The 17,585-nt window shown below is 29.0% G+C and overlaps 1 protein-coding gene across 1 annotated transcript in view; it reads right to left on the reverse strand.

The window, feature by feature from the left end:
- Sb (Stubble) overlaps positions 1-10,556 on the reverse strand; it is a 66,140-nt gene extending 55,584 nt beyond the window's left edge. The window contains exons 1-2 of the mRNA XM_064357945.1: positions 10,300-10,556; positions 7,596-7,847 (exon numbers count right to left, since the gene is read on the reverse strand). Coding sequence (XP_064214015.1) covers positions 7,596-7,599 — 4 coding nt within the window. The 5' untranslated portion in view covers positions 7,600-7,847; positions 10,300-10,556. The remainder of the gene's footprint in view (positions 1-7,595; positions 7,848-10,299) is intronic.
- Positions 10,557-17,585: the final 7,029 nt, after the last annotated feature.

Here is a 17,585-nt window from a genome sequence, read left to right on the forward strand (position 1 = left end):
ATTTTCCGATTGAAAGAAAGTGGCGATAAATGCAACACACCACAAAAATTTGGCTCGCATTTTTCCAGCTTGTTAAAATTTACGAGCGGCTTGTTGTATCAATTATTCATCGATTGATCGTCCGGTTATTGATATAATTCCTCACGACTGGCTCCCTGAGACTTAACAGCTTCTCTATGATCAACGTCTCGCTCATTTATCACATTAAGATCACAGAAAGCGTCTCAGAGATCCACTTTTTGCACTCGCATCCATCACTCGATCATTTTTATTATTTCGAATTTCGTGCGGCAATTAATCGACGTCTAATTGGGGAGGAAAAGTGTGTCGGCTGCATTTTCAGGACCTTGATCTGGTTCGCGTGAGAGAATATTGGCAATGGGCTTCCTGTTGGTGAAACTTTTGATTGATTTCGGCAATGTTGCAATTAGCTGGAGAGACAATTATTTTTATACCTAATTAGCTCCAATTTTAGGTATTTTGCTCTTTTCTTTGTCGTTTACATCAACCTCAAAGTTTAAAAATAATAACAATAATAACATAAAAACTGGTCTGATTTGAAGAAAAATGTCTAGAAATTTGTTGTTTTAAAATTAATTTTTTTTATTAATTTCACCAATATTTTTATCTCCAGAAAAGTCCAAAATTTTTTGAGAGAAACAATAACAATTTAGCAACTTCAGGTAAAATTTTGGTTATATGCAATTTTCTAATATTCCTAATAATAAAAAACAAAAAAAAATAAAAAAATCAAATTGAGATAAATGATACAGATGAGATACAAAAAAGTACAAAAATAAGTATGAACGACAAGTTAACAATCGTTAAAATAAAAAAAATACTAAATGCGATCTCGTAAGATTTCAAAACCTAGAAAGCGAAAATAATTAAAAAGAGAGAGAGATGGTAAAAAGTAAAAAATATAAGTAAATTCACAACTGATTTCAAAATTTATAAAAAAAATATGGATTTCCAGTGAAGCAGCAGTTAAAAATCTTAAAATTGCAGAACCTAAAAAAAGAATTATGAAATAATTACTAAAATTCGAAAAATTAATATACAATATAAAAAATGAAAAAAAACTCGAAATTTTTCATTTCATTTTTTATCCTATAAGAAGTAAAGAAAGATTAATGTAGCAAGAATAAAAAAAATAACTCAATTGGACATCCCAAAATTTTTAATTGTTAAGAAAGCGGTAAAAAAAGTGTTAAAAATATAAAAACTGAGATAGATATTGAAAAGTAAAAAATTCAAAATACATAAGTCTTTGTTGAAACCAAAATTTTTATACAAAAATCAGAATCTTCATATACGTTAGAAAACAGGAATTTAAAATCATGAAACCGGAGAACGCAAGAACAATTTATAAAAAAAATCTTGAGATAAATCTAAAAATTACAAAATTCTATAAAAAAAACTAGGTACTGTTAAAACTTAAAACTTCTGATACAATTTTTCTAAACTTATATGGTAAAGTAAAAAATGACTAAAAGTCGAAAACTTTAAAAAGAAGATTTTGAATTGGCGCTACATTAAAAAGTTTAAAAAAATTCTGAAAATATCTACAGGATGTTAGGGAATGACCTAGCAATATTTCGTATGTGAATTTGTCATGATCAGACGAGTTAAAAACCCTTACATCATTTTCCCAAAAAGTGCGTACTTTTTTCAAAAATTTTTATTAACCCAACTGTTGAGAACCACTGTGTAGGTTATGGTGGTTTATTAGCAGTTAATTTTTTTATTAAACAAAATTATGAGATAGTAGCGTGTAGGCGTTTTGAAAATTTTTCAAAATTGTGGCTAACATGTTAATTTGTGTTGGAGATTCAAATATCGGTCCTGGCAAAATATTTTTGTTTTTTTTTTCGTAAAATTTAATAATGAAACACAAACTGAAATTGAAGAATAATGTAGTGGACTAAAAAGTTATTTTACGTCTACTGTTTTGTCAATAATATTAAAAATTACTCTAATTTTTGTAATTCTAGTTCAGCGGTTCTCAAAATTTGGGACTTTAATTTCAGAATGATTTTAAAAAAGAACTATGCATTTTTGATTTACATAAATTTTGCATAATCTATTTGTCTTGCCATTCTCTATTTACCTTTAATTTTTTGCTAAACCATTCCCTAAAACGCTGTATAAAACTTAAAAAAAAAGTAATAAAAAAAATTAATTTATTGTTTCTAAAAAATATTAAGAACGAATTATATCAACCCAATAAAAAATTAACTAAGATGTTAATAGTTTATTATAAAATTTTAATTAAATAGAAAAAGAAATTGATAAAAGCAAATACGTCATAAATTGAAAAAACTGATGAATTCCACGACAAACATGAGAAAACAATACTAAAATTTTAAAATTTGCAAATACCGTTCAAAACACAAGAAATATCTAAGCACAGTTGTAGAAAATCAAATTTTCTACAAAAAAGTTTTAAGACCTGACGGATTCTTTTCATTTTTACACGTGGTTGAAAGCCAGAGCAACACGTCTTTAAGGGTATTTAAGCTTAAACTGTTAAAGATAAAAATATGGATTCGCTGACTTTTTTAAAGACAATTTAATTCTCTACAATTTTGTTTCTTACATTTTTTTTGTATGTCCAACCCTATTTGCAGCGTTGTAAAAGTAATAGAACGGTGCACGAATTGGTAAAAAAATAACTAATTTTCCGATAAAATGTTTGCATTAACATCATTATTTGCAATTGAGAATTTAATGCTTGATCTAGCTTTTTTGTTGTCTTGTACTAAACAACGTATTTCGGCTCCATCTAGCGACGCTCATAAAACTAACAACAAGAGCGACGTTTTATTGTACGTCGTGTTGCATCCTAGTATTTAAGTCCCCATTAAAATTCTAAGTTTTAATCTCGGACTTTCCCCCGAACCCCATAAATAAATTCCACATTTCTCCGGCCATAATTTTATGTTAACTAAATTTTTTCGCATCTGTGAGATTCCTAAACACACTTTCATCTCTCGCTCAAAAAATCCCCTAAGCACACAACACTCTAGAAAATCCTCCTGTGACCCGATAAAATCTTTTCCTCCGTAAAAGTTCATCGAAGTAAAATTTAATTGGAATTGCAGATGCTTTCCACAACCGCAAAAAACCTCACAATCGCGCCGATTAATTCGCAAAGAAATTGTAATTCCGCACGTTTGTCGCAGTTTTCTCTCACAAGTGGCGTGTTTTACAATTACATATGTGGCGACAATTACCGACAAGTGCGTAGAGAAAATATCGAAAAAGTCGGAGAAATCCGTCATAGAAATCAATCAGAAATTCTATTTTTTGGCCACACACGACGCTACTAGAAAGTAAATCGGTGTGGAATACCTCCGTCTGATTTAGGGGCCAATTAAAGCGTATTATGACTTTGAGTGACTTTGTTGCAAATGCGGGACGTAAATTTCTTTTACAACCGATGGGAAGAGGAAAAGTAATTGGGTTTTTATGGGGGACACTCCCACCGCCCCCCGAAATCGTTTTTTTGGGGAGATACAATCGGCCGTAACGGTTTTTTTAATTGTGTTTGTAAATTATTACGCTAGCTGCTGACAGATCAATAATTATGATTTTTCTAATTTTGTATGATTTCCGGTTAGTTAGAGCTTCACACTTGAGTTGATTCTGCGTGTTTTTGATACTTTCTTCAAATTACCATTGATAAATCACCTAATAACACCTTGTCCGAATTTACGAAAACCTGGACGATTCATCAAATTTCGACTCGGTCATTTACCAATCAAAACGGGCAAAACATTAATTATCATACTTAAGCGAGCCATTTATCAATTTTGATAGTTGATATTTATTTTCATTTAATAGCACCGTGTGTACCATAAATAAATTATTATGATAATAAAGCTCAAACTGGCCAATTAACGTGAAAAAACTCTACGTGCGTTTCGAATTGTTGGGAAAAATTTACTCATTCACAAGATATGCTAATTAATTACGAGCCAAGAAGCGGAACGACAAATAAACGACAAACTGTTGCTCAATAACTGAAAAAATCATTGATTGCTTTTTATTAAGAAAGTTTAATCAATTATTGAAATTACAGCATTTGAGACGAATCAATTTCAAAATTAATCTTCTATTTCGCTGCGAGCTGGAGGCATCTTTGGCGAATTTTTACTCTTATTATCTTCGCAGCTTTCTAACAGGTCCCTTGTCGCTCTTCCACTTTCCAATCGTTTCAATCAAAATTATGCATTATTTTATGGATGGTTGAGGCGATTTTGACCAACTTCAATAGCTCTATTTTTACATATACAAACTGAACCAAAAGTAACTCACAAAATTCATTTCTTTGTTACAAATAATTCTTCAAAAAAATTCTCAAACAAGTAGATTTATTTTTTTTATGGATGGTTGAGGCGATTTTAACAAACTTCAATAGCTTGATTTTTCTATTAGAGGACCAAGTGGAGCGAAAAGGGGTTGTGGTCATTTTTGGCTATTTAACTAGAACGCTTCGATTTTGACCAGTTTTGGCCAAAAGATCACGCTCTGGAAGTTAAGTAATGCTTATGTTAATTGGGTCATACGATTTCATGTGAGACCTGTGATTATGCATGTAGTTGTTAAGTGTAACTGATTCATACAATCAGGTTAAAAGCAACATATGTAATTATAATTGAGGATATTAACCGAATTTCGGGCGGGCATGACATACAAGAAGCGGCCAACAAAAGAAGAAATTCATTCGGTGATTACAAATTTTAATAATTTTGTTTTTCTCGTCCTATAGACTTGTTCCGGATGATGAGATAATTAAGACGACGGTTTATCTCTCTACCGAATTATTATCACCAAATATGGGTCAGAATCTACACATCTTGAAACATAAATTCTCAATCTAGTCATAAAACCTGTCTACTTTATATTCATAGAAACTAATTTTACAGACTTTTTCAAAGCATCTTATTGTTTTGTGTATTTATGACTATGACGCAAAATAAAAAATTTGTTCTTTACTCGTTAGTGTCAACTTATCTCTTCTTATTAAACGAAAGTCAAAAACAAATACTTCCGTTTTAGATTTTTTATATTTTGTCTATTTATTATTTTTTAAATGAATTTTCTTCTTGACAACTTAAACACGAGTTATTTGTTTTAATTGTGCAGGCTACGGATATCTAAAACTAAGGATGTGAAACGACGTACAAATAAATCGTCCCCGTCCTCGATAGTTCCGTTATCGTCACCAGAGGCGCAGTTGTTCCATTACCGAGCAATGAATTTATAAAAATAGTTGTAATTAAATAAAGGTTAACACAAGGCGAATAAAAAAATACAGTTAAATAGAGCATCAAATTCTCAATAGTAAGAGATAAAAATAACGCAAAAATTTTATCTTGGACTATATTTAAAAACATTTCAAACATTCATCAATGTGCACTCTGTTCCATATTTTTCAAAACGCTGCGAATACGGTTACAGATACAAGAAAAATGTCAGAAAGAAAGTTGTAGAGAATTGAATTTGCTTTAAAAAAGTCCGCAAGACCATATCCCTATCTTCAACAATTTAAGCCCCAAAGTCATTCAAAGACGCTCAATCGACGGATTTCCTTCATTTTGCCGGTGGACAAGTATTGGAAAGTGAATTTATACCTAAACCGTTGAAGATAGATGTATGGTGTCGCGGACTTTTTTGTAGAAAATTTAATTCTCTACAACCTCGTTTTTTACACGTTTTTGTATCTTCAACCGTATTCGCTACGTTTGCAAAAATATCAGGCAGAACACAAATTGATAATTTTAATTGATATTGATATCGCCCTTTTATCAAAACGCTGCGAATACGGCTAAAGATATTAAACAACGTAAAGAATGGAGTTGTAGAGAATTAAATTTTCTACAAAAAAGTCCGCGACACCATATTTCTATGTTCAACGGTTTAGGTGTAAATTTACTTTCCAATACTTGACAACCGGCAAAATGAAGGAAATCCGTCACTTGAGCGTCTTCACGGCGTAAACCGTTGAAGATAAAGACATGGTACCGCTGACTTTTTTAAAGAAAATTTAATTCTCTACAACTTTCTTCTAAACATTTTTCTTGTATCTTAAACCGTATTCGCAGCGTTTTGGAAAATACAGGTCAAACGCAAATTTTAAAATTTAAATAATTTTTTTCTCATTTTTCTTATAAAAATTTTAGTCGTTAGCTTTTCTCAGTTTGTGGAGGATGCAAAGTGCAATAATTCTGCATTTTTTTCCAAATAGTTAGTGAATTGGTTGAATTTAATTTAAAGTTATAACGATTTGTCACTGAGACGTTATAACGTTCGAAGCGCCCTCATTTTACTCTGTCGTACTATTTTTTTTAGGTACAAAATATTTGTATCTCGTTTCGTCTCCTAGCTGTAGTCCATCATAGTTCAGGTTTTAACAGTTTTGTTCAGATTAGTACTTCTTGACACTTTCAATTTTTATTTGACAATTATCAATACAATTACTTTGTTCTTGACACTTATTGTATCTCTCTATTAGTTACCGCTCTTTGGAAAGTAAACTGCTATTATGAAACCACTTTATTTTCTGTTTTTCAACTGCTATACCACTTAATGACTACAATAGTTTTGTTTTTGACATATTTTGAAAAAGTCTAGAAAAAACTCAAGTACAAAAGCTTTGTTTTAATTTTGTAAATTTCTTAAATGCTTCCTGACTTGTTTATCACTATTAATATCTTATTTGATATTAATTATTGTCTAATACTTACCATCTATTTTGATTTTAGTGTTATTTTATGTGTTACTTCTCTTTCCCATAACAAGAATAAAAAATTTCTGTTTAGAATCTTGTGTATTATTTTGTCGTTAAATACAAACATTTTTGTATTTCAAACGTTTTTAACAACTTTATTTAAAACAGTGATTCCTAATTTTCTATCTGACAGTAACTAGTATAACTCTTTCTGTTTTTGACATTTTTATCTATGTTTCAAAATTTATACATTTTTTTTATTTCGCTTGTCCTTTTTAGTAGATTTTTACCGTTGCTCCCATTTTCTCGTCTAATAATGAATGAGCTTGGACGTGTTTTAACAAAAAAAATCTGTTTATAGACAGTTGTCAGTTTTGTTTCCTTCACTGAAAATGAAAGTCTAAATTTTTGTCACTACAATGATTCACATTATTTGAATCACCAATAGCCGGCATAAAAGTGAAACTAAAGTTCGTCACTAATAACTTTCCTTATATCTAATTTCATGTAAAACGCAAATATTGAAATTAAAAACAATTATATGGAGGTCACCCTTTCGCGAGCTTCGCGCAGATCCGCCAATTAAAAATTCCAATCTAGCAATAAACAAATTTCCACAAAAATGTGTTTTGATTCGTCATAAAGTTGTTATTTTATTTCTCTGAGAGAAAATGAAGACGACAAACAAACCCAGCAATTTCCAAATGATTGATGTGCGAAAATTTCAATTTTACTTAATCCTATTCTAACGTTTCGTAAAATAAATCATCGAAAAAGTGACTTGAGTAGCAATTAAGTGTCCGCCTCGTGATTAGCATAATCGCATTAATTACTTAATCCGACTCCAACCAGCACTTACCCATTAAGTCCTCTATCTACCACAATGTAACTCCACGACAATCCATTCGCACTATAATTAACTGTCAAACAAAGCACAAATTGTCACCCGCGCAGTAACAGTTAGAGAGCGAATCGCACGTTAAACATCACTTAACTTTATTATTGTTGTAAACGATTTTATTGTTGCATCAAATGCTAAGACGCGCCGCCACTGCTGTTTCATTCATGAGGAGCTCTTGAGCAATTTATTATCTCGCACTGACAGCTACACCTAAAAAATAAGTGGATCGCTCTTAATAACGTCGAGATGAAATGAGGGCTTTGTCACATTTTGCAAAATTGTCTAAATTTACAGAAGCAACAATTTTTTTTACGAAATTTTCGCAAATCAAAATAGCTTAAAGTAAATTATAGAGGGGCAGGAATGTTTAAAAAATTTTATTTGTATAAAAAAATTGATCCGCGTCAAGAACAATTCTTGTGTGTGTAAGCAATTCTAAGCAATTAAGATACAGTAATAAAATAAAAAAAATAATTTTAATTACTTAAATACGACAGATTGAACTTACATTATTTTATTAAATAATTTAAAGTATTTGCAGTGTTCTCATATTTAGCAACAACGTTTTACAACCATTACATTTTAAGTTGTTACACAATAATCAATTTTGAATTTGTAAATATTATTTTAAATTTTTTGAAATGCCAACCAAAATTTTTTTACTGCCTTTGAATTTTTTTATCTGTCCAATGAATATAAAAAATTCAAAAAATAAATTATAAATAAAAGTATTATAAAATAAAATAATTATGCATAAATGTACAGACTGAACCAAAAGTGATGCACAAAATTCTTGTCTTTGTTGCAAATTATTTTTCAAAAAAATCTTCGAACAGTTAGATTTAATTTTTTTATAATACATTTTGACAACACAGTGACATTTTTGATTAGACAGTACACATTTGTATCTTTCTGCTAGGTATAAAAAAATCAAAAATAAAGCAAAAAAATTAATAACATACATTAAAAAAATTTTAAAAGTTAACGAAAGTATTACTCAAACAGATGTATTTTTTGTCCTTGCTTTATTTTATACGGAATAATTTTTAATTTTAATTTTTTTTGTTATTATCAGAAAAAGAAAGATGTGTTCTTTTCTAAAACAGCAAACAGAATAAAAAACGAATGACGTCCTAATTGTCGTCAAATATTATGTCAAAATAATACATTTGAAAAAGTAAAACCGATTAGTTCGAGCATTTTTTTTAAATAACCAGTAACAAAAATATGACCTGACCTGATCAGACCTGACCTGACCAATAACATAGATATAAAATTTGTGCGTTACTTTTGGTTCAGTTTGTATATTAATTCTACATAAAAAATAGCTTTTTTCCTTATTTTATAAAAACTTTTGTTTTATGTATATGTTTTTTAATAATTAAAGCCCGACAACACAACATAAAATTTAAAAAACAAAAATAATAATAAATTATTAGATGGTGTTTTTGATTGATTTTTATCTTTCTAATAAATATAAAAAATACAAAAAATAATTTCGAAATGAGAAAATAATAAAAAAAGTTAAGATAAATATATTAATCATACACACCCAAGACTTTTTTAAAGATTAAATACAGCATAGCAGCAAAAATAAAAACATTTTTTGTATTTACCAGAAAGACAAAAGAATGTACAGTCACGATAAAAAAGAATGACACCCCTACCAAACAGGCTAGTAGCAAAAGTCCGATTAAAATATTTTAGGTCATAAATTTCAACAAACAGGTTAGTTTACACTTTAGTTAGTTAGTTTACTGTCCTGCTAGTTTACACAATATCCAGTTAGTTTATTAACTAGTAAAAAGTCCACATTAACTGTATCACATCGAAAGGTTTGTTGCCGCTGTTTTAGGAATGTCATTCTTTTTGAACGTGACTGCACCTATCAAAAAACATTAAAAAAAGTTTGTTGTCATTTAACAAAATTTGAAAATAACCGCACTGTTCAAAAACTATTAATGTAATTTTTGAAAATGTGGTAAAATGTAACGATTACATAAGGAACTAAAAGAACATTACATAAAGAACTAGCACAAAAATTATTATTCACATAATAAATTATTATGTTATTATCAGTTTCTCAAAAATTTATGGGTTTATCGGCTATGAACGTGAGTAAATTATATACAGGGTTAGTCAATTGTAGAGTATTTTTTAAATTTTCTTAAGTGCAACCAAATACGTTTGTTTTCAAAGACAAATTGATACAAAATTGTTTTATCATCATTTAAAAGTACCTGTTTGTAGTTCATAAAAAAGTTTTAATATAATAATAATATAATATATTTTTTTAATTACACATATACATCTTTTCTCAAGATGTAGTTCAGGATATAACAAATTAATAATACTAATAATAATAATAATAAATAATAATAATAATAATAATAATAATAATAATAATAAATTTTCTTAAAATTGAATAATATCCCATTTTCGATTAGCAATTAAAATCTTTTAAAACAGTGACTTTTCTACCTAGCAATTTTTTTGTTATTTTTTCACATTATTTTGGATTCAGTTTGTAAATAAATTTTCTATTATTGTTTTTTTTCTAACTTCTTCAACAAAACAGTAAACTTCATACCTGCCCTTCTCTCTATGATAAATTAAAAAAAAAAATTTTTTTCGATTTTTTCCAATTTCGCTCTCAACTCACCGATTTGAGTCGTTCACACCCGCACCATTTCTCCACCATCCACCTGCACCTGCATCTCACTGGGTGTTAGCACGAGTCCGAAGTAAAGTAACCGCCGGTGAAAGATCTCGCGGCGCGCGCGACGACAATCAGCTACCGACTGCTTGAAAGAGCACTTCCATGGCATACATCTTGCAGACAAGTGGGTCACTGGAAACTCTCTCCCAGACACCCTTTGTGCCGTATGATAACGTCGGAGGCATCTTCAGCGGCGCTTTTGCACCTTCCGGCCACAATCGCCTCAAACGCACCGCTCTCGTCCTCCGGACTGGAAACACAGACGTAAACGCCTGATAGACGATCCATCATCTCGGAAAAACGGGTTTGCGCTTGACTTAATTGTAAAATATGGATAGAGTGTGAAATAAATTTGGATGATTATGAATTATTTGTGTTTGGATTCACGCCCAAAAAATTCCTTGTCTGTGGTCAGTCTTGGACCTGAATTACCACCAATTACACGCTTTTTAGCGCCGAAGAGCTGATCGATTTTTTAATGTAGGGAGTGATTGATCGTGCATTGTGGCTCATTAAAGAATTCGGTTATGGTACTTTCACCATAAATCCTCCGTTTATTTGGGTCCCGGATTGTTTTATGTCAGTGGCTCAAGGGTTATTTTAATGGTATTGATGGGAATTGGGCTTTGTTTGCGATTGACCATGGGCGAAGTGCAGCTATAATAATGCGAAACTTTCTTTCGCACACTTATCTGTAGCGGCATCGCTGATATACATCGCGAGCACATCCTACTCTTTATCGAACCAGTCGTGTGCAGGATCTTGTACTATACCGCATTTTTGAGATGTTTTCGCGGCCTTTTAACAGTTCTTTTCAATAAACTTGAACAATAATTGGTTGTATTTTTATTACCAATTTAGAATTCCAAAAAGCTTTTCCTTCGCCTATAATATTTTTTGTCATTTTTTATTAGAATAATAATCAAAAACAAAATTTTCGATGGTAATTTCAAATTTTCTGAAGTCAAAAACAGTCAATAACAAAAACTTCAGTTTTTATCCCTAATACAATTTTAACATAAATAGTTTACTTGTGGTACTTTTAATCAATTTGTAGAGAAAAATGTATCAAAAATTATCAAATACAAAAATGACTATTTTCTAGTATTTTACTGCTAAAATAATTTGTTTTTTTTAACTAATAATCTTCTCCAAAATATCAGGCCGGTAATTAGATAGCCTCTTACTACTCATTTTAACAATAGTCAAAAACATAAATTTTAATTTTTGTTAAGTAACATATTTTGATAGTACATAGTTCAATTATTTCCATTAGTATCCATAATATAATTTTACTATAAATAATTTGCTTGTGGTACCATGCTCATTTAACTTTTCAAATTTAACCACGTTTTTACAGACAAATGTTTCAAAAATAGTCAAATACAGAAATGACTATTTTCCAATATTTTACTGCTAAAATAATTGTTTTTTTTTAACTAATAATCTTTTCCAAAATATCAGGCCAGCAATTAGAAAGCTTCTTACTACTTGTTTTAACAATAATCAAAAGCATGAATTTTTATTTTTGTTAAAGTAATATTTTTTAATAATACATAATTCTATTACTTCCATTAGTGTCCAGAATATAATTTCAATATAAATAATTTACTTGTGGTACCATGCTCTCTTAATTTTTCAAATTCATTCACTTTTTACAGACAAATGTATCAAAAGTTGTCAAATACAGAAATGACTATTTTCCAGTATTTTACTGCTAAAATAGTTGTTTTTTTTTTTTAAATAATAATCTTCTCTAAAATACCAGGCCGGTAATTCGAAGGCCTCTTACTACTCGTTGTAACAATAGTCAGAAACATGAATTTTAATTTTTGTTAAGTAATATTTTTTGATAATACATAATTCTATTATTTCCATTAGTATCCATAATATAATTTCAATATAAATAATTTGCTTGTAGCACCATGCTCATTTAATTTTTCAAATTCAATCATTTTCTTACAGACAAATGTGTCAAATATAGTCAAATACAAAAATGACTATTTTCCAGTATTTTACTGCTAAAATATTTGTTTTTTTAATCTAATAATCTTTTTCAAAATATCAAACCGGTAATTAGAAAGCCTCCTATTACCCGTTTTGACAATAGTCAAAAACATGAATTTTAATTTTTATTAAGTAATGTTTTTTGATAATACATAATTCTATTATTTTCATTTATATCCATAATATAATTTCAAAATAAATAATTTGCCTATGATACCATGCTTACTTAATTTTTCAAATTCACTCACTTTTTTAATGACAAATGTGTCAAAGGTAGTCAAATACAAAAATTTTTATTTTCTATTGCTTTACTTTTAAAATAGCTTTAATATTTTTTGCTAACAATTTTCTAAAGAATTTTAAAACTGTAACTAAAAAAAAATGTTCATATCTCTGGTTTGGAAAATACAGTCAAAAACATAAATTTCTACTTTTACTTTACCACCAAAGTATGTGAAAGCAAAAGTTTTTTATATAGTTTTATTCTTTCCTTTAACTTTTTCATTGTTATTTGGTAAATTTTTAGAACGCTATCTTTTTACTTATACCAAATTTCTTCTATTATACATTATCTCCTAGTATTACCTTAATAGTCAAAAACAAAACTGTGTGAAAAGTAGTCAAACATTTTTTTTTATTTTCTATTGCTTTACTTCTAAAATAACTTCAATATTTTTGGATAACAATTCTCTCAAAAATATCAAGACTGTAATTAAAAAAATGTTTTTAGAATATAGTCAAAGTCATAAATTTCTACTTTTACTTTACCATCAAAGTAAGTAACAACAAAAGTTTTTTATATAGCTTTACTCTTTCCTATAACTCCTACGTTGTTATTTGATAAATTTAGAAAGCTTTCTTTTTACTTATACCAGACATTTGTTTCGTTTATTATACGTATGACATCAATAGTCAAAAACAAAAACTTCGATTGCTGTCAGCAATTTCAATTGCTTTTTCCTAATACATAACTCTATTCAGAAATATAAAGTATATGATATTTTTTTTTACCGAATTAAAAACTATACTTAATCAACCATTTATGCAACTTTGTTTTGACATCTTTCATTTTATTGCCTGTTTTATTCAAATACAAAAATTAATGCTTTAGTTTACTTTACTCTGTAAAACTAATTTCAACAGTTTTGTCAACGAATTTTTTCAAAATGTTAAATTTGCTATTTTTAAAAATAGTCAAAAACAAAAAATTCCAATTTTCCGTTTTCCACCAGCAATTTAATTTATTAACGCTAATTTATTTTCTTATAATACTCTTGTAAGTATTACTACTATTATTCTTGTAATTTCTTATAATACTCTTGTGAGTATTACTACTATTACTTATTGATTAATTAACATTATTGTTCTTTTGTCTGGGTTTGTTTTATTATTATTAAATTTTTTTGTTTTTTAATTAGTTCACAGACAAATACAAACATTTTGTTACACTTTTACTGTTTCAACAGATTTTTTCTCTAATCAATTTGTTTAAAAATAAACATCGTTATTTCGCATATACAGGATGACCCAAGGGTGCGTGCCTGCTTCATAACTTTTTTTCTATGCAAGCTATCATTTTTTTAATAGCTCTTGCAATAAGGCACATTCTAAAAATATTTTAATCTGTATACAGAGTGTTCCAAAATAAAATATCCAAATGAGTTCTGTTTTTTTTTAATGGAAATCGGAGAAAATGCTGTCAAAAATAGTCAAAAACAACAAAAATTATTTTTAAACATATTTTTTAATTTATTGTGAAACAATACTGTAAACAAATATAAAAAGAGGTCATAAAACCTACCCACTTTATATTCATGCAATTAAAAAAATATTTACTCCCATTAAATGTCAAGTCACGTATTTTACTTCTGAGAGCCTAAAACAAACATCCTAATTGATCTCTTCTCCCTAATAGAGACTAGAAAATCTTAAACAAATTCACTGCTTTCTCGTCAATTGAATTAAAAAATAAAGTTTATTGCATCCGCAAACATTTTGTCCAAAGGTCAATAAATCCAAAATTATAGTAATTGAGCATCTCTTATAAAAATTGAATTAAAATTTTTGAAAAATTGCTCCCTTCCAGCTTCGCATAATGCGTAATTGGAAGCCAATAATAAACGATCGTAAAAGTTAATTGCTCGTAAAACGTTAATTATGGTAATTACGAAATATGACGAATAGGTCCGCACAAAATAACTCCAAAGGTAGAAAAAATATAATTATCCCTTATATGTGACAATGTGATGAAGGTATTTAGGTTTATAACAACAATAATGATTCTTATCACGAAGCATTTATCCCAGAAACTCAAGCAAGATCAAGTTTCACTCGTGTGATGACCAACAAAACTCAAAGTCATCCTATTGTTATTAACGAAAATATTAACTCGGATCGGAAATAACTGGCTAGAAAGTGTGATTCATGAAATTTTTTCGGCCAGAGATGTCCACTAAATTAATTACCAGCAGATCTATGCTAATTAAGGATAATTAACAGAGAAACAAACCAATTACCTGCCGCTTAGTAGCAAATAAAAGCGAGGCCTCAAAAATCTGATTAATCGAAAAATAAACCATCTGCTCACATGCCCGCAAAAGTGGATCAACGAATCCATCATCATTGATGCAATTGTAATTAGGGAGATATATTGCTTGGGAGCGTAAGAGAATGTTTTATGGGTAAAAGTTGCAGATAATTTAATAATTATCATTTTTAAAATGCAGGCCAAGTATCTCTGACACAATAATTGTTTTTCAAGGCGCGTCTTCATTTTGTGTAAATGTATACATAACGGATTGTTTTTCCAGTGAAAGTGTTTGGACTTGGATAGTACACACTGCCAAAAGCACAATACGTGCAATTACTTCAATTACACGCTCTTAAACACAAATAATTTCGCTTTCTTTTGACATAACTGCAGGAAAAATAATTTGACGACGAAATAAAATTTTACTGACATAGTTTATGTCCAGACCATTGAAAAAATCATTTAACCCAATTAATCGTCCCTAATTACCCCAGTTTGTGAATTTGACGGTTTTCTAAGCACATGGTAAATGCATCGACTTTCCCAAATTATCAAGTTTTCGTATGCAGCACTATTCCACTTAACAAAGAGAAATAATCAACATCAGATTTACGATTAGGCGAATACATTAAATGGGAAAAAATAGCTTATTATACATCGTGCAATTAATCGTGAGCATACGGTGCATCATATCGACTATCTCGTGTTAGCTTTGCATCAGATTAAGATTAAGCGTAACTGCAGCGTGTCTTCCTGCTGGTTGGATCAGCCAACCATCCGACAGCATAATTAGGAAGTTGCAAGCTTCAGCTGTTGAACGAGATTAAAAGTTTTTGACAAGATGTTCGCAAACGAGAAATTTTTGTCACTTTAACAGTGTTTATTTAAACGAAACAGAAACCAAGTCAAAACCAGTTATTTTTGTTTTTGACAGTAGTTCTGACAACGAGGAGTAACAACAATTTTACTATTTTTAACTACAAAAAATGCTGTTGAAATTACTTTGAAAGTAGTTACCAAAAACAGAAGTCTATATATTTGACAATTTTTTGACAAAGTTATGTTTGACTGTTGAAATGATTTCAACGTACATACAGGCTGTCCCAACGATCCGAAAAAGCGCCATAACTTGTTTAACTTTTCGTTTTTTTGAGATTATAGCTGCGTTCCTGCTGCATGTTACTAAAATTTTGCGGTATATATACAGAGTGTTTCAATAATAAAAAAAAATAAGTTTTGTTTTTCCAAATGGAACACCCTAAATTTTATTGTTTTTTTGGACGTAGCTTTTAATACTGATGATTGTAATCGCAACTTGTGTTGATCGATTTTGCTTAGTTTTTGAAATAATTTGATTTTTTTTTACATAAACACGGCATATTTTAAAATTTATTACGCAAAAACGGAAAATCGCAGAAAAGTAGGACTTTCACCAATTTAAAAAAAAAATTCAAACTTAAATCTGTTCCAATTGTTTGGCGCGTCACAGTTAAAAAGATACAAAAATTAAGAAGTTTGTTAAACGATGAACAACTTGAAAAACTTAAAAGAAACAGCCTATTTTTTGTACTTGCTTCTCAAAGATTATTAAATTGTCTGTCTAAAAACATAAGTTTCAAATGCCTAAAGTTAATAACTAAAAAGATATTTCACTTTAAAAGTTAATTTCAACAACAATGCACACTATTCATGAGCATTGTTGTTACCACAGTAAACCATAACAACTCCTCCACAGACTATTTGTTGGAGTTTATACGGAAATATAAAAATTTGCCATAAATTAAAATTTTAGTTATTTCACTGTAATGACAAATAATGGTCTAAAAGTAACACAAAAGTTATTATTAGCAAAAATTTTCAATTTTTGACTACTGAAACCATAGTTAATTTTTTTTAATGTTTACTGTGAAATATTTTTTGAATAATCAGCAAAAGACACTTAACTGTTAATGTCTTTAGAGAGATAATTTAAAAGTCTTTTAAATGCAAAAATAAAAAATTTAATGTTCTATTTAAAATTTTAAAGTTATTCAACTTGCAACAAATCTTTTCATTTTATGTCTTCTTGATTGCAGTAAGCTAATAAAAATAATACATCCTTGAAGTCTGAATTTTCTTCTTTAAAATAGTAAAAGCTTTACTTTTATAAGATACTTAGTTTTTATGTAATGATTTTTTTAAAGAGCGTGTTTTTGTCAAAAAAATCAAGTTATTTCAAAAACAAAGCCAAATCGATCAATAACAATTTAGCTTAAAAAACATCTGTGTTAAAAGCTACATCCAAAAATGTAAAAAAAATATAGGTTGTTCTATTAAAAAAAACATAAGTTTGAGTTGTAGCAAATTTTAGAAACAGCTTGTACGCTTGAAAATAATTTTAAATGAGTCAAAGGGTTAGTATGTACGGTTTTCGTAAAAAAAATGATTAAGTTTCCAGCATTTAAAGATAAATAATGAACTTTTTCACATCGCTGTGAAAATAGTCAGAGACCCAAGTTCCTTTACAAAATCTTTGTAGTTATTACAACCTGTCAGATTTTATCTAACAGTCAAAAACACAATGTTTCATTCATCAATTGTCAAATACATCTAAATCTACCTGTTTTGGTTAAAATTTTCCATAAACAATTTATTTGTGAATTTTTCTTAATTGACTACGTCAAAGTTATGTCCAATGTGAAATAACCATTTT

Source organism: Tribolium castaneum, chromosome 7 (genome assembly GCF_031307605.1).
Source record: "Tribolium castaneum strain GA2 chromosome 7, icTriCast1.1, whole genome shotgun sequence".
In the NCBI taxonomy this organism is placed as follows: Eukaryota; Metazoa; Arthropoda; class Insecta; order Coleoptera; family Tenebrionidae; genus Tribolium; species Tribolium castaneum.